The sequence below is a fragment of the Ambystoma mexicanum genome, chromosome 6q, assembly GCF_040938575.1.
Source record: "Ambystoma mexicanum isolate Mex_15411 chromosome 6q, UKY_AmexF1_1, whole genome shotgun sequence".
Classification (NCBI taxonomy): Eukaryota; Metazoa; Chordata; class Amphibia; order Caudata; family Ambystomatidae; genus Ambystoma; species Ambystoma mexicanum.
Window position 1 is genome coordinate 1,615,216,573 of NC_090937.1, and position 17,848 is coordinate 1,615,234,420.

Here is a 17,848-nt window from a genome sequence, read left to right on the forward strand (position 1 = left end):
CTCAGACCTACTAGAGCTACCAACACTAACTGCTTGGTAGTACCTAGATTTAAACTAACCACGGTCGGTGGGAATAGTTTCCCTGTGAAGGCGGCTAAAACCTGGAATCTATTACCCAACAATCTAAGAGCAGATCAGCCGTACCCACTATTCAGAAGGAATGCTATCCAATATCTTATCTCCAACGACCACTAGATATAGGTTTATAGTATTCCCAGACCTGACACTGGTCCCTCTCCTCTGTCTCACGATATGTTATGCGTACCATCTTCTATGTAACTCATCGACCTGCACGAGGATGGTCCTGCACATTTGTATACTATTACTGCATCTTGTATAATATGTATAACTTGTATAATATCTATAATATCCATTACTGTACCTTGTATAATATGTATAACTTTTACTGTATCCTGTATAATCTGCAACGATGTAAGCTTCGCATTATCCTACCTGCTGCGCCCTTCTACCTATGGGTCTGGAGCGCATTAGAAATAAAACAAACAAACAAACAAACAAAGATTTTCTTTCCTCCTCCTCTCCTTCTCTTCCTTGGTAAGGGTTGCTCTAAACTGACTTTCCCGTCCCAGACTTCTAGTTTCCTTGGACCCAGAATCCCCCTTGGGAAGCTCACTCCTCAACAAGGGTTTACTCAGGAAATCCCTGTCTACATTCTAAGCATCTTTCAGACAACATAGCATCCAACGCCATGGTAATTCTTCACATGAAGCTGGTCCCTCCACAATAGCTGTGAGGGCATCTATATAAAAGGAAGGACCTTTTCTCTTCTGGCCAACTACTCTCCAAGGCCAAAGCCCTAAACTGCGTAGTATATGTAGTTTGATCCCTACTTCCCTGCTTTAGTTCTAGCAACTCATTATCTGTGCTATGGGTCAGTGTTCACAGGTCAAGCATCTTACTAAACTCTGCTTTAAATAGAGTCCAACCTAGTAGCTCCCTCGCTCCTCCTCCCAGCAAGGGAACAGCCCAGGCTGGTGCCTCCCCAGACAAATAGGAAATTAAAAGGGCCACTTTTGAGGTCTCATTTGGAAATGACTCTGGTTGACATATGTAATCAATTCAAACTGCATTGAGAATGAATTAAACTTTCATTGGTCTCTAGTGAAACTCTTCAGTGGAGCCAAAGGTATTTTCACAAATTAAATTCCTGTTGAAATACTAACTCGCCTTTCAACTCCCCTGTCTTCTCCTGATCCTCCAAACATCAGCTCTGGAAACAAGATGGGAGGATTTCCTTACAGAACTCAAACCCAAAATACTAGGTCTCTCTGCCTCTGCTCCTCCTTGCAAACCTGAAGGCTAAATTTCCATCTTTGCATTTAACTTCAAGGCTTCCCTCCTAGATTCTATAATGTCCTCACTCATCTCCATTAACCTCTTTCCCAGAGTTTGCAATGTTAAATTTGACTCTGACTCCATCTGTACTTGGGCAGGTCTCAACAACATGGGCCTTTCATTCTGTAAGGTCCCAGCTCTCAAATCCTGCAGGAGCAGACAATGACTCCTCCAGACCTCTTAGTCCGGTCTTTGTTACAATTGCTCAGTTGATCAGCCCGAGGGGAAAGGAGAAGTGGATGAAATAAAAAAAGAACAGGTGACTGACGGTTACCCTCTGACTTCAGAACCTTACTCCTTCAGGAAACCTGCTAAACGAATGCATCTTATGGTCAAATCACTTCTAGGAATCGGACACTCCCCTCAATATTATATACCACCTTCCCTTTTATTACCTGAATACCTCCGCTCCCAGCCTGGAGGTAACCATTTTGCATTGTGTTACTATGTTGAAATGAGTCTCTATTGGCACTATAGACTTTCTTGAACTATGTCTTTAAGAGATCATCTTTAGAAGAGGCTGTCCCCATACAGCTCTGTCTCACAAAACTATCTGCCAGCTATGACTGTATTCAAGGTTTACTTTCCATTTGTATTTCTTACTTCTTCTCAACTATGGCCATCTACCCAGTTACTATTAAGTTCCTTCTTTTCCTGCTTGGCAGTACTTAAAAAGAATTTGTAATTCCTGTAGATTGCCTTTTCAACTTAAGCTCTCAATTTAGTTTCTGTGTTTAAACTTTCCTCAGATTGTGCTGAAAAAGCATTACAGAAAATGACTTTGGCTTTGTCCTGTCTTAGATTTACTTTGTCACAAAAACTATTTACAAATCTTGCTTCCAAAAATAACTTGTTCCGGCGCTCAGATGCTTAATTTTCATTGCTGTGCACATGGAAGTAGTTACTTTTGCCTTAATTCGATCATGTGCACCTTAATGGTAGTCAATCGCTTTTAAATCCGTTCCTAAACGCACTAAAGCTTCTCTGACCCAGTTCGCTAGCCCAGGCCCCCGACACTCAATATTTACTACGCTGCGGAGAAACAACAAACTCATTCAACAATGCGATGTGCTTGAAACATAGGTGCACATATGCAGGTCCTTTACTCTAGTATTGCTCACAATAAAGTCTTGCGTAACATTCAAGTCCAGCGTTAACACTTACTACGCTCAGCTGGTTGCCTTCGGTTAAACTGATAACGATTCTAAACCTCTAGAAAACGCTATTTTTATAACTTGCTCAGTCTTTTCATCTAAATATTGGATTTAGATTCAACAATAAATGGTCTGAAACTTTAGTTCCTTCATTTCTTCTTAAGGAAGGATTATACTTTCAGGATTCAAAGTTTCAAGGGGCAGGAACTAAAACTAGCTCCTGGGTGTTGGGCATCACCAAGTAGACAGGAGCTACAGCAGGGGAACCAGGAGCTACCAGTGATGCTCCTTTAACATTTTGGACATTTTGTTTGAATCATTGTTTACATGTGTATCATTCCATTTCCCCTTTATTAACATTCTCAAATGTCGGGTCCAGGTTACCTCATCCACAGAAGCTGCTGAACCCCACAGACCCTCTAGAGTGTTAAGTCAAATAGTGATCTAGTTACAACAGAAGTCCGAACCCCCCTGAGGGAAAGGGGAAGTGGATAAAATAAAAAAGAACAGACATCAGTCTTCAACTTGGCTGTTAGCAGCTGAAAATCTGTTTTTCCTCCTCGAAGAGCTGAGAGGATTTCTAATATCTGAAGGGGTTTTTGAAGGCATTAAAATAACTTGCACCAATGTTTTTAAAAAACAGTCTTAAACTAAAAAGATAAACACTTCATTAAAGTATCTTTTACTTTGTTGAAACAGTCTGAAGGCAGATTAAAGTATCATGCTGACACTGCTCTCTGGGCAATAACAGTAAAGTTTTCTCTTTTGTGTAAATAGTTGCATTGATGATTCTACTGCTCTGGCTTTGTCTTGTTTCTCAAACTTGGATCAAACAAATTGCGCACTATTTCCAATTTGCTTCCGTACTGTAAACAGTAGGTCATGGATTGCTTCATATTACAAGGAAATACAAGGCCACAATCCTCACTCGTGCATGCTCTGTTCAGCTCTGTCCCCAAAAGACACTACTCTCCTTCAGGCAAGATGCTCTGCAGAGTTCCGGGAGAGTCGCTAACTCCTGGAGCATGCGCAGAAAGAAAAACTACACCTAGGTTTGTGTAACTGCACAACACTCATGCGCACAGTCTCTTACTAAAAAGGGGGAAGTAATAGCTTTGAACTTGCATGCAATGGAATCTTGAACCTTCACAATTTAAACTTCCTATCTCTTAGGAGAAACGTTGTGCGTGTTTAAATCTTGTGTCTCTCACTAAATACCTAAACTAAAAAACCTTATTATCAAGGTAAACGTTATTTATAAGTTCCCCATAAACTTCAAAGTTGTCTCTTTCAACTTGACTTTAGTTATGCTGCTCTGCCACCAAGAGAAAACAGCTTGTCTTGTCCCACACTGACTTCGGTGCTCGCAGATAGGTTATCCTTAGTTTTCACTGCTTTATCTGATAAGGCCTTAAAAACAAGAGTTGCTTAAACACAGGACCTTCCTGTTCAAGGTAAGACGTTGGAAACACACAAACAGGTCCAAAGTTCCAATTGCCCTGCAATCAGCTGTCCTGTTAATATTCACCCATCAGCTTCTTAGCCTTTTCAGCCTCGATGGCTTGGGGAATCCTCTTTCTGATAGCCAGCTAGTTAAGGCCTGAACCAATTATAAAACTCTCACCTTAATAAACTCAAACCTCTGTAACAAATATCCCTGTTCCTCTCATGGCCCAACCTGACATCAAATACTCCAAGGTAATGTCACATTTGCATGTTTGGAAGGCGCCAGTTGGCCCTAGGAGCCAAAAGTATCTCCCGGTAGCTGTTGATTTCAAGCTAACCAGGCTCTACTATGCTAGAAGCAGGAGCTAATTTTGAATCCTGTACTCTACATTATCTCAGCACTTATCCTAGTTTTGAAGTTTCTTCAGAGGTGACAGGAGATTTTCTTGTAAATCTTCTTCAGTTTTTCACTTGTTAATTACTGGAACTCTGGTTGCTGTGACCTTCCTTGGACTTGACAGGAACGAAAGGCAGTATAGAATCTTCTTCTGATTCCAAACTACCTCACAATCGCCCCTGAGCCAATCATTGTTGCTCTGTAAACCCATCATTTTGAGTTGGGATTACTCCTGTATCCTGTAAAGCTAAGTTAAGGAAAGACATCCTTGCCCGCACTTAACAATACATTTTAGCTCTTGCACCTTCTCTGTGCAAAACACTGTTTTTGCTAACCCAGCACTTCTTTCTAGCAATGAAACAGTGGGAATCTGACACAAAAAATAACTTGTGATCATGTGCTACCAATTTGACGGCTGTTACACTGGAGCTGTCCCCGCTACTTAAACTGAATGGCAAAGAAGGACTCTGTTCTTTGTCCTCATCTGAGCCGTTTCGCAGTGCCCCGTGAGGTTCTAGTATGCTAAGAGCTGTTGTACAACCAGAAGGAGATCCCAGCTAGTGTAGTGGGCGCATCGAAGTGTGTGAGGCAGACCTTGGGCTTCAGGAGACTGACGCGAGACTCGTCTCCAAAGCTAAGGAGACGAACAGCGTGACACCCGGGTGCATCCTACAAGTCATTTGGGAACCAGTGCAGTAAACCTGGAGAGACGGAAAGGTGGTGATGCGACCTGTAGTGGGTGGACCATTTGGTGCCGAGATCACCTACTGGAGCCCACAGCAAAGCTGCGTAGGCGAGTGTGCAGAGAGTACACAAGACTCTGGTGGCGTGACCTGTCGTGGGTGGACTGAGTGGTCCAACAACAGTGCTGGGACTGGCACACACAATTGGCCGCGGAGAGAAGCAGGCCATAGCAGTAGCGTGAAAGAAGAAGCTGAAAAAGTGTGAACCTGCGACCCTTGACGAAGCCGGTGAAGAGTTCCTTGGGAGAAGGTAACGGGAACAAGTACAAGTCTGTGAGGGGGCCGGGAAGACTTGAGGCTGTAAATTCTTAAGAAGTATATGAAGCAGTGAATCACTTTGAAGCACCATTCCCTGGGCAGTTACACAAGAGTGTGGTGCTGGAGAGTCGAGAGGGGACCAGGCAGCATCTTTGTCATCCCAGTTGGGATACGATAAAGATCAGGAATGAACCCAAGTGTTTTGAAACTTCTTTGAAGGAATTAAAAGTTTTGCTGAAGTCTATAAAGAACATTGGGGAACCGGCTAGGAGAAGGGAGTCATTCTCCTAGCCCCATAAGGATCCTATATAACTGTTTTGGTTGTCCTGAAAAGCTTGGAAAATTCTGGGAAGACTTGGCGTCTTTGGGGCACTTTTTACCCAGGAGAAATGGGAGTCATTCTCCTTGGCCATGATCCAAGCCAAACGTTATTTCTTGTAGTGGCAAGGATAGCGTAGGAGCTTTCGGACTGGGACGGTTCCTTTTTGATTTAGGACTTTCACAGACTTCCTGACGAACACCCGAGTATCTTTAGTTTAGGTAGAGAAACCCCATTGGGGTTAAGGACGGATAGGTTTATTGTTTACTTAAAAATAGGTTTATAATAACCCCTATATGGTCACTCTCATCACCAGCGCATGTCTTCAAGCTGACAGAATTTGGCCATAGATAAGAGTTTATCGCCTCTGCTAGATTTGTATCAATAGAGTATACTATTGATTTTTAAAAAGCAAGTGGAATATCATCAAATGGAGAAGCTGATTTAAGTCCTACCATGGCTAAAGCAATATCCGAACAATTTGTCAACTGAAAGGATTCAAAGGAAGGTAAGTCGGGGCATTTCGCGGAAAGCAAAGAATGAGCAGAATCACAATCAATATGTAGAGTATGGAAGGCCTCCAATATTTGACCTGATGTTCTCAATTGTATTAACAAAGATATTAGACAAATTATCGCACACATTTTGTGAGGTTGGCACTGTAGGGCCTAGTCATGGAGAAAGCACATCTTTGATTGTTTGAAATAACTGGTTAGGAGTATTGGCTGCAGGTTGAATAACTTCAGCATAATAACACTGTTTCTAAAAGATATATCATCTAGCATCCCCTGCAAGGAGAAGCACCTTTACCAGGCGCAGCAAAATTTCCCTGAATTACCAAGAGCCCAAATTCAGTTACCAGCAGTATGGCAAGAAGATATTGCTCATTGACCCGGTAAACCTCAATCGATAGCACTGAGGAGGAGATACTCAGCATAAACCATAAGCAGCAGAGGGTTCACATACACCGAACGCTGTATGGACATTATGCTTGCCTGGGAAAGAGCCCATAGTGGCTCTCCGGTCAATCAAGTGTACTGACAGGCTGACCTACCCAAACAAGAACTGGGATTTACCCAATATTGTATTTACCTGGTTGAGAGCCATTGAAAGGCTCCCCAGTAAACTGACAGGGTCACAAGGCCATCGCATGATTTAGACCTTGAAGAGCATGATGGCCACAGTGCGCCTTCATTGTTGAACTGCGTAAATCTGTGTCTGAGAAAGAGGCAGGTATTAGACCTGTTTTTCTAACTGTTCTTTGTAGGTTCTCCCAGGCAGGAAGAATAGGCGAACATAGGACTGGACAACAAGTCGAGAGGGGTGATCAATGGGGAGAAAGGTAAAAGTATAATGGGAGAGCTAGGAGCCGGGAAGTTGTCAGTTATGCAAGTGAGGTCACAGGAGGCAGAGGTGGAACATGAGCGCAGGTGGATAAAGGACCATGCAAAGGAGTGCAGAGGAGAATTTTAGTGGCGGTGTGAAAGGTGAGGCGGTTTTGGTTGGTAAGACAAAGTGGTTCTGAAAATAAATGTATGTGCATGAGTGATCTGGCAGGAAAGAGCATTGAGTGAATTTGAAAGGGGTGTGACTGGGAAACAAAGGTGGGAGGAGAGTAGTTGTGTGGGGATGAGAGTAGTGGCATGGGAACGGGTAATAGGAGGTAGTAAAATGAGAGGGTGGAGGTAAACCTTTGTGGGAGGAACATCGGAGAGAGGTTCATCAGAGGGATGGTAGAGAGTGTGTGTGAGAGAGAGAGACTGTGGGAAGACCCTAGGAGAAGTTGGAGGAGAGAGAGTAGATGTCAGCAGGTGAATAACAGGGTGTGGAAGTAACTGCAACACCTGAAACCCAGGGTATCTGAAGGCAACAAAACAAACAATATCTGTTAGTTACCATCCCCAAGATTATTCCCTGAGGAAGCTCATGTAGCTCATGTAGAAAAGGCTGTAGACTTAAGGCCATCATCAGCAGACCTATAGCTCTTCAGACAGCCGGGGTTACAGATCTCTAGTACCAGTCTGAAGTTGGGGGACGCCTGGGTTTAGGTGGATCGCACCTTCGCTGGTAAGATAGCTCAGGGGGTTGAGCACTTGCTGCTGTGATCTGTACATCTCCGGTTTGATTCCTGACAAGGCCAACTTTGCCTTCCATCCTTCTGAGTTCGATAAATGAGGACCAATTTCAGTTGGATGATAAATGTTTGTTAATGTTCTATGTAAAGTGCTTGGGCGAAAGCACCATATAAATAACAAATCATTATCATTCCAAGGTAAGTGTTTGCCCCTCTGCTAAATAACCTTTAAACTTTGGTATGTTATTGAGGCCATCTGTGACCTAGGGATGCGTCACTTCCTTCCCGGTGAGCCTCTTCTCCAGCATGGGGTCTGGCATGGATTCACATGCTCATGAATATTCCCCGTTGTCAGGCTGGGAATCCTCAGTAAAGAAAAAATCAGTATCAGTTTCATTTCTGATCTGTCTTTCTTAGTAGTAACCAATCACTGGTCTCTGGGGTCATACTGCCCCCAGCCAATGACAATGACTGCCCTCTCCCTAAGCCCCTCCCCTGGCAGCCATCCTCACATTTTTACTGCACGTTCAAGTGTTGGGAGTCCTCGTGCTATAGCTCTCGAGCTTTTACTGCGATTTTTCAAAGAGTTTAATCTCATTTTTTTCGGTCAATCGAGCCTCAAGCTCCACCGTTTTTACTTCTGATCAACAGGGACCCGTTTCAGAATTTTCTACACCTCTCAAGGGTAAAGTTTTGTCGAGTTACGCTTCTTGGAGGATTCTAGAAGATCTGAGGCCTACCTCATGGATATGGCCTAGGACAAGGAAAGCTCGACGCCCGGATCCAAGCTTTTCAGGAACGGCCCTGGATGCGGAATACAGAATGTTTTCAAGGAGGATGAGCATTTGAGATATCTCTACTGCCTTCACGAAGACAAAACGCACGTGGAGAAGGACTGTGCGTTTTGCAAGAACATGTCGGAACGGACCATGAAGGATCGGCGTATCCGCCTCACCACTGGCTGACAGGAAAGAGCCCCGCAGGCGAGAAGAAGAAGAGGTCCGAGCGGTCTTCTCAGTCCTTTGAGGGCGCTCTGGTGACAGGGGCCCAACAGAAGGCAAATCACCTCAAGTCCGCGGGCACCGGGAGCGCCGAAGGGTCGGGCTCCTCGGCTGCCAGGCAGGGCGCACTTTCACCAACGCCATCTACCACGAGCCAACGCTCTGGCTCGGGGAAGCGAAAATCCGAGAAACCGGGTAAGCTTCTGGAGAAGTTCCAGTCGATCTCGAAGTAGTCAGCCGAGGGGGAGCGAGGAAGTAAGTCTCCCCCAAGGTGAAGGCCTTGATTCACTCAGCTAAGGCATCTATCTAGGGAGTCGTGGCGGCCCTGGCGAAGCCTGTGGAGGCTACCCCAGTGGAGGCGACCTTGGGGCCCAGAGTTTCCCTGCCACCGCAGAGAGAATCCTCTTTTCAGCCCATTGATAAGACCCTGTGAAGACCCTGGTGGGTAAAGGGGGGGGGCGGTGGCCATGACGGACACGGATACAGCCTCTGAGGAGGAGCTGGTTGAAGTCGTGAAGGGCCTCAAGAGATTTGAGGAAGTCCAGTCCCACAGGAGGAATCCCAAGGAGGCGGACGAAGAGAGCGGCAGTGGCGCTGATGAGGCTCCCGTGGAGGAGCAACCATCCCGCCCGTCGCAACCAGTGCCCGAGCCTCAGGACAACTCGGTGGCCATTTTGAGGGCAATCCAAACCTTTTGCACTGAGATGAGGACGAGGTTTCATCTACCCCCAATAGACGACCCAGCAGAACCGGGCCCGTCGGGAAGCCCTCCAAACAAGAGTTCATCCCCCCCACCCTTCCAGCCCGCTCAGCCTTCATCTCCTTCCCCTGATCCTAGGGATGACACGGGAACGGATACAGGCACGACGGGGACGGATGACAACGTGGTGACAACGGGATGGGCCTTCCATCACCACCCCCTCGGGCCTCCCCGCCTGACGAAATTGGCTCCTTCCACGCCATGATTGCCAGGGCATCCGAGCTTTTCCAGCTCTGCCCCGAAGAACAGAAGAAGGAAGGTTTCCTCTATCAACGGCGCGAGGCCAAGAGGAAGACGGTCCTCGCGGTGCCGTTGCTTGACGACATCTGGGACGAGGTACTTGCTCTCCTGAAGAACCCATCCACGACGCCTGTCAAGAGGGATTGGTACGAGAAGTAGTACCGGGTCCCCAATTCCGCCCCTTTGTGCCTTAGGGCACAGCCGACCCCTGATTTGGTCGTCTCGGCGGCGGCCAAGAAGAAAGCGGCGGGGGCGACAGTTTAAACTTCAACCTCCCCACCTGACGGCGAGGGAAAGAAACTGGACGCCACGGGCACACTCTCGAATTTCTTAAGACGTGCCCCTGCATTCCTCCTGTGGCCAGGAAGGAAAATTGCGTCCATCAACTGCTGTTAGAAGTTAGGGCGATGCTCAAGAAAGGTGCCATCGAGCTCGTCCCGAAGAGGCTCCGGGGCTCTGGCGCCCCATCCTGGACCTGCATCAGTTAAACAAATGCATCAAGGCCCAGAAGTTCCGGATGGTCACCCTCCAGCACGTGCTGGGACAGCTGGAGGAAGGCGACTTCCTATCATTGCTGGACTTTGAGGATGCTTACTGCCACATCCCCATTCTAAAAGGGCACCGAAGGTTTCTCAGATTCGTAGTCCAAGGACGGCACTACCAATTCAAGGCCCTGCCATTCGGATTGAAGTGGGCTCCTAGGGTATTGACCAAGTGCCTAGCATCCGTCGCAGGTCGCCCTGTATCTGGGAGTCAAACTCGATACAGTGGCGCGATTGGTTTCTCCGTCGGAGGAAAGGACAAAGGCCATCCTGGGCAAGGTGCAGCGCCTCACCCGGACTTGGCCAGGGTGAGGTCCATCAAGTCCCTTCTCGGCATGATGTCCTCTTGCATTTACCTGGTGTGCCTATGCAGGCTGCGGATGCGTCCTCTACAGGAGTTCCTCGACGCCCGTTGGATGCAAGCGGCAGGCAGTTTCGAAGACAAGATCCCGCTCAACGAGGTCTTCCGCCAATCAATTCGGTGATGGGGAACCCGTGCACATCTCGCGGCGGGCACAGACTTTCAGGCCCCAGCACACCAGGAGACAGTGACGACGGATGCCACCAGGGAGGAACAAGGTCCCCGGCCAGGATCTGTGCATTGGGCCGTTGCCCAGGGGATGTTTCTGGTGCTCTTCCATCTAGCAGGGATAAAGAACACCATCGCTGACTCGCTCAGCAGGGAGCTGCGCTCGTGCCACGATTGGGAACTGCGTCAGGACCAAGTGGATCTTTTTTTCCGACGATGGGGCAAACCCCAGATCGACCTGTTCGCGACGGCGGCGAACTCCAAGTGCCAGAGGTTCGCCAGCAGGTTTCCTCAGCCTAGGAGCATGGGCGATGCTTTCTTGTTCCCCTGGGATGGCCTGTTCCTGAATGCGTTCCCCCCGTTGCCGTTGCTACTGCAACTCGTCAACCAACTCAAGAAGTCCCAGTGCAGGATGATCCTCGTTGCACCGGCGTGGCTGAGACAGATCTGGTTCCTGGACCTTCTGGACCTATTAGCGTCCTCCCCAGTCAAACTATCGACGGACGAAGATCTTCTCTCCAGAGAAGGAGGCGCCATCCTCAATCACGACCCGGGGTCACTGAACTTGCAGGCCTGGCTCCTGCGGCACTAGAGTTTGGAGGGTACGATATCCCGGCGGACTGCAAGGAGGTGCTTGCAAAGGCCAGGGCGTCCTCAACTCTCGTGCTATGGACACAAATGGAAGAGGTTCTCTGTCTGGTGCTATGCACAGAAGATTAACCTTCTGCGAATTATGGCCCCTCAAGTGCTGCCATACCTGCTGTCGCTGGCCAAGGTGGGGCTGGCTCATGCCTCCATCAAAATACATCTAGCAGCGATCTCCCGCTACACCAGAACTACAGGACAATCATCTCTGTGGTCTCATCGCCTGGTGAAGGAGTTTATGAAGGGACTGTTCTGTTCATTCCCGCCGGTGAAGGCTCCGGCCCCGGCGTGGGAGCTCAACGTGGTGCTGACCAGGCTCATGGGGGCGGCTTTCGAGCCTCTGCATTCGGCACCGTTGAAGTTCCTGTCGTGGAAAACAGCATCTTATCACCTCCGCACGACTAGTCGGAGAGATCCAGGCCCTATCCTGCAAGCCTCCGTACTTGACTTTTCACAAGACGAGGGTGGTGCTGGGGACGCACCCCTCCTTCATGCCCAAGGTGCCATCAGACTTCCGTCTCAACGAGCCCAAGGTGTTACCAGTTTTCTTCCCGTCGCCTTTGTCGCCGGGCGGAGAGGACTTTACACTCGCTGGATGTAGCTAGAGCGCTGAAGTTCTACGTGGACCGCAGGAAGAGTTTTCGGAAGACATCACAACTGTTTGTGAACTTTGGACCTGTGAACCAAGGGAAGGCCCTCTCGAAGGCTTTCGTTTCCAGATGGCTTTCCGGCTGCATCATGCACGGTCACCGGTTGGCAAACCAACCATTGCCCGGCCATCCGAGAGCCCATTCGACAGAGCGATCGCTGCTACCACGGCATGCTTGTCTGGTGTACCCTTGCTGGACATCTGCAGGGCTGCTACGTGTAGGTCGACGCACACCTTCACGAGATTCTACTGCGTCAACTGGGATTCCAGGGAGGAGTCCAGGGTCGGCCAAGCAGTCCTGCGCAACCTGTTCGGCTGAAGGTGGGCCTGGTGAGGAGGTAAGGGATGCTTAATGTTGAGTTTATGTAATGCTTAATGTTGAGCCTTGCCACCTCCCGTGGTTGTGCATGTGTGTACTGCTATGTATTCTCATATTCATGAGCATGTGAATCCATGCTAGACCCCATGCTGGCGAAGGAACAAGATACTTACCTGTAACTGTTGTTCTCCAGCATGGGTCTGGCATGGACTCGCATGCAAACCCTCCCTCCTTCCCCTCTGCAGCTCTTCACTTGGTCCTACTGCCACTTTACGTGCTACCAAATCTGAGGATGGCTGCCAGAGGAGGGGCTTAGGGAGAGGGCAGTCATTGGCTGGGGGCATTATGACCCAGAGACCAGTGATTGGTTACTACTAAGAAAGACAGATCAGAAACGAAATTGAAACTGTTTTTTTTTTACCGAGAATTCCCAGCCTGATGACGGGGAATATTTATGAGCATGTGAATCCATGCCAGACCCATGCTGGAGAACAACAGTTACTGGTAAGTAACTTGTTCATTATTTACCATTTAGTTCTAAATTTCCGCTACCCCCCATTTTTGATATTGTATCCTTTAGATCCTTGAACCAACTTCTAATTTCTTTAATATGTTTTAACCTTTCATTTCACATTGAATGTTGAAACCACACTATGAAACCCAAAGCTTGTTAGAAAACATGAAGCCATTTTTTGTTTGTTTCCTAAACTCTAAGACAATTAAACACGATTAGTACTTTAATTTAAAAATGTTTTTTGTCAACTAACGATCTTGCTCTTGAGAACTAGTAATTTTATTTTTTCTGTGCTGATCTTTCGCCTGAAGTGTACCAAAGTCATGCAATTTCATAATTCAAAGTGATCTATGAATTTTTCCACCACTTACCAGAATTAATTTTTATGGGGGTTCAGCAGTTCAACCCTGTCGGTGGCTGTGTAGCAGGTGAGGTGGTGGAGAGAAATGTGAGATACCCTAACATACCTCTCGGGCCTTCAATGAGCGGGGTCTCCCCTTGTGCCTTCCCAGACTTCATACACTGCATTCTTCAAAAGCATTTTCCCCAGTTTCACAAATCTCTCATGTTGCCGTGGTACACCTGTCAAAAAGAAGATTATGCTAATAAAAGAGCACGTATTTAATTGTGTTCTCTCCTTTGATGTTGTTTGTAGTCTGAGAAGTCTGTTAACACAGTATTTCCTGTCTCGTCTCTTCCCACAGGCTGGTTGAGTTTGCCCCGCAGTACTATCTAAGCAACCTGCCGGTTAGTGAAAGCAGAGACGTCCTGATGGCATTAAGGGAGAAGCTGACGGCTGCTGAAGAGCATGCGGATGAAGAGGCTTCAGGTGAAGCTGCTGAAGTCACTGCTGCAGGGAATGCTGAAGAGGAAGAGAAGGACATGTGCTCCCTACAGTGAACCAGGCGCGGGTTCCTACCTTGGAGCAGGGCTTGAAAATATGGGACCAGTTAGCATGCCCCATTGAAAAGACGCTACAAAGCAGGTGGGCCGGATAGGATCCACTTAGTGGCCTTGAGACAGCTTTTCTAGTTGAGCTCAGTAGCCTATGAATGACTGTACAGAAGCATTTTGGAATTCCTAGAACCAGTAGGTTTATCGCTTGGTACGATGATGACATTATGCGACTTCTTCTGGTGAAGTAGCAGAGAATGCATCAGAACGATTACTGGAGCCTTACAAAGAAGGGATTGAGGTGGGGTATTGGACTTATTGCACCAGTATGATTTGCCGCTGAAATTTCTTTGATTTTTCTGGGATACGAGTTTGACACAGGATAAATGGATTTCCTATGACTGCAAAAGGGGACTGCCTTACCTGTCATAGGGGAGAACATCCCTGCATGACCTGGTGCACTGCTCATCTGTGCACACAGATACACTACGTTCTTTGACAGAGCATCCAACGACTGACAGCTGTGTTTGACTGAGAAAAGTAGCTGTAATGCTGGATTTCTTTTCCATTCTATTGATGACATTGTAATGGAAGGATAAGCAGTAACCCTCAGGAGTAATAGACACTTTTAAGTGGGTTATACATATGCCCAAAGAGGATTTTTAAAAAGGTGGATGGATATTAAATGTGGAAAGTGGAAATTGTAGCAAAGTGGGTGGGGTGGATTTGGGGCGGAGCTGTGGGTGTGTCATTTCCCCCTGCTGATAAAGAATTGCAGCTCCCCGTTGGGTGATTCGACCTTTGAGTACGTGTTTGAGATGGCCGACGGGAAGGACCCCATACTGCCTCAGGTGATGGATAAAGTGCAATCAGGATGCAACACTGGATGCTCCTGTTCAGTAGGAACGTGGAATTTGGAGCCTCCACTCTTAGGAAATTCTCAACTGGATCTAGGGCTTAGTTAGGGGCTCCATAACTGCAACCTCATCTCACAGCGAAAGGTACGCACTTATCAGACGACATGTGCACCACGGCTCATCGGGCTGTGGTGGGAACGTAAGGTCTTAAGGAGGAGATATAATCTTTGACAAATGACGTAGGTGAGGAACTTGGATTCCTGTGCTGTGTTTTGCAGGGAAGGATAGTGGTCTACACTCGAAGCCCAGCTCTTTGAGATTATGTGTTGTTTTAATGCTGGCAAAGCTGGGAGTGGGTCTTGAGTCATGAGTCATTGGGTTGAACTCTGAACAGACGGGAAGTGGTGTGCCTGTTGTACTCGTAGGACCTGGTTAGATGTCATGATTTGTAGTTTGTGCTCTTGGGGAGGAGTTGTCTTTAGGGCACATGCCTACATGTCTGAACTCCTTTGTAGCCCAATTGATTCTGATCTTTTTGTTAAAGGGAGGTGGGTTCTAGAGAAAAAGTCCCAGCGTGTTGGCGCTTCCATGTCCATTTCACCAGCATGTGATTTCTTCTGCTAAAGAAGGAATGGGTATTGGATTATAATTTCAGTGAGAACGTGTCTACATCCTAAAGCGTTGCAGCTGGACCCCTCTTCTTACCTTGTGCCTAGCGTTTCAGCAGCAGGAACACTAATGGGGATGTAGTAATTGATGTAATCTTCCTTTGGAGGCAGACCTGAATTATATGTATGGCCATCCGTTGCAGAGGTGACTGAACCTGTGCTCTTATATTTTGTGTTTGTAAAAGTGTGTTGATGTCCTATTTTGGTCACAGTGTGTAGCACAAATGAATTCTGTGGCAAGACAGGTTTAGCAGGTTAGTGCGTTTTTCATCCCAAAATGGTGGCAGATCTATGGACATGACTTTGCTTGCCCCCAGCAGGAATTCTGCACGCACGAGTGCCATGATTAAACTCAAAAGATAGACCATTGGTTCATGTGCTTTATCTAGTGGAAGGGTCGCTGATGTTGCGGAAGCTGACCTTCGCTGCCTTGCCGCCCCATTCGGATGCACCTTGTAGGGGGATATGCAGAGTTGCAGAATATTTAATGAAGCTTCTTTTTGCCAATGATGTACTTGCACTTTGCTTATGTTTATGACTCCTATTTCCATTGCTGTCATCCCTCACTGGACCAGCCCTGGATCTCAAAGCTAAAGAGACAACCTTTTACTGCCCGCTTTGATGTGTAGCTCAAGGTGGGCAGTTTGTTTCTAGGCCCACTGCACATGACGTCTGTCACTGATCACAAAACTGACATTGGCACCCCTATGGGGTTTCAGGGGCACACTTCACTGATCAGCATCTACTCATCCATGCCAGTGAGAACTGATAAGGCCCTGGAGGAAGCTAAAAGTAGCACGTAAAAGGGGAACTTGGTCCGTTCACAGAAAGTACCAAACGCCCATTAATGAAGAACTTAGAATTGCTGAAGGGCTGTGCCTTCGGTATGCAAGAATATAGAAGCATACCTTATTCGACTGGCACAGCCTGTCCTCTTCAAAGCCCTATCATTTGGTCTGGTCAGGCCTTAACGCACGACCCCTTAATTTTATTTTTAGCGTATAGGAAGTTGGATGGTACTTCATTTACATATGTCACACTTCCCGTCTATTTTTTAAATGTAGAATGCACAACCTCATGTTATCAAGAAATCGATTAATATGTTTTTATTTGTGTGCACTGTTCCTCTTTGTAGAGAAGACCTAAGGCCCTTTCGGAGCAGCAGGTCACTCTTGATGTTTACAGTCTTGGGCTTTTGTTCTTGGTAAATGTAGAGCTGTCAATTTTTTCCCTTGTGCCTCAGTAAAGCTCCTAGAAGCTCAGGCAGGTATGTGGTAAGGTTGTCTCATGGGTTTGGAGGGTTCCATGGCATAGACCATACCAGACAATACAATTCAAGCTCCTGACAACCTGTCATAAATGTATCTACGGTGATGCACCCATATATCTTAAGAACAGGCCTGAAGATATATGTACCTAGCAGATCTCTTCGCTCAGCCAAGACATGCTCTCCACACGTAGATCAAGTGAAAAGAGCTTGTGGCAATGGCCGCGCCTTTCATGTGCAGGCCGCACAGGCCTGGAACGCCCTTCCGGTGTCTCTGCGCAATACAAACAATCTTCTGATGTTTCAGAAACAGTTGAAGACCTTCCTATTTTCATAAAATCCTGATCCAGCTACCTGGTTGTACTAGATAGGGCCTACCTTCTTTCTTCCTGGCGCCTGGATGCCTTCTGGCTTTGGCGCCTTATAAATGAAATAACATAACAGACACAACCAGGCAAATGGATAGCAAGATATACCTGCAGCCAAACACTAGAGAATAAACAGTAAAACTTCATCCATGTTTGGCCGATATCCACATGCACTGGGATGTACCCATACAGGTGCCACAGAAGCTGAATGGCATGAAACAGGGTGCACATACGCGAGCCATTCTAGGAGATTCCGAAAAGTCCTCTTTCCATGGGGGTGAGAGTGAGTCCCTTGCATTACCTTAGCTTTTATATTAACGCTGACCATGAACATCCAGGAAAGGGGTTTGCCATAGCAGAGGTGGAGGGGCATGGCTTTGCTCTTATTTACTAAATGTTTGTTTTCTCCGGAAAGGCTTAAAGGAGCACTCTTTTCTTGTGCTTTCATTGCACAATTGCTGTGTACAATCAAGTGATTTTGTTTTCCTCATGTTTGTAATTGGTTTGTTCATTTCTTTCAGGTACTTGTCATAAATCCAACTGTTTACAGAATTTCTGTCATTCTTCAATGAGTTTTCAGTCCCATTGTGTGGGTAAGGAAGATTTGCGGTGGCTCGGCCGCTGCTCTATGTATATTATTAGAGAGAGTGAGACACACACAGTACTCAGAACGGGAAAAGTAAAGATGGGGCCAGACATGAGAGAGAAGAACTGCATTCAAGCCACGGACAGTGGCTAGAGCGAGCGAGCGAGAGGGACAAGAGCTGGTGAGATGGCTGCAAGGGAGGAGTAAACTGGCGACCTGGAAAGAAGAAACAGAAATAGGATTTTTAGACAGTCACTCGAGG

The 17,848-nt window shown here is 47.0% G+C and overlaps 1 protein-coding gene across 2 annotated transcripts in view; it reads left to right on the forward strand.

The window, feature by feature from the left end:
* Positions 1 to 17,552, forward strand: part of DQX1 (DEAQ-box RNA dependent ATPase 1) — a 512,398-nt gene extending 494,846 nt beyond the window's left edge. For both annotated transcript variants that reach the window (XM_069632365.1, XM_069632366.1), the window contains exon 12: positions 13,651 to 17,552. In XM_069632365.1, coding sequence (XP_069488466.1) covers positions 13,651 to 13,846 — 196 coding nt within the window. In that variant the 3' untranslated portion in view covers positions 13,847 to 17,552. The remainder of the gene's footprint in view (positions 1 to 13,650) is intronic.
* The last annotated feature ends 296 nt before the right edge of the window (positions 17,553 to 17,848 follow it).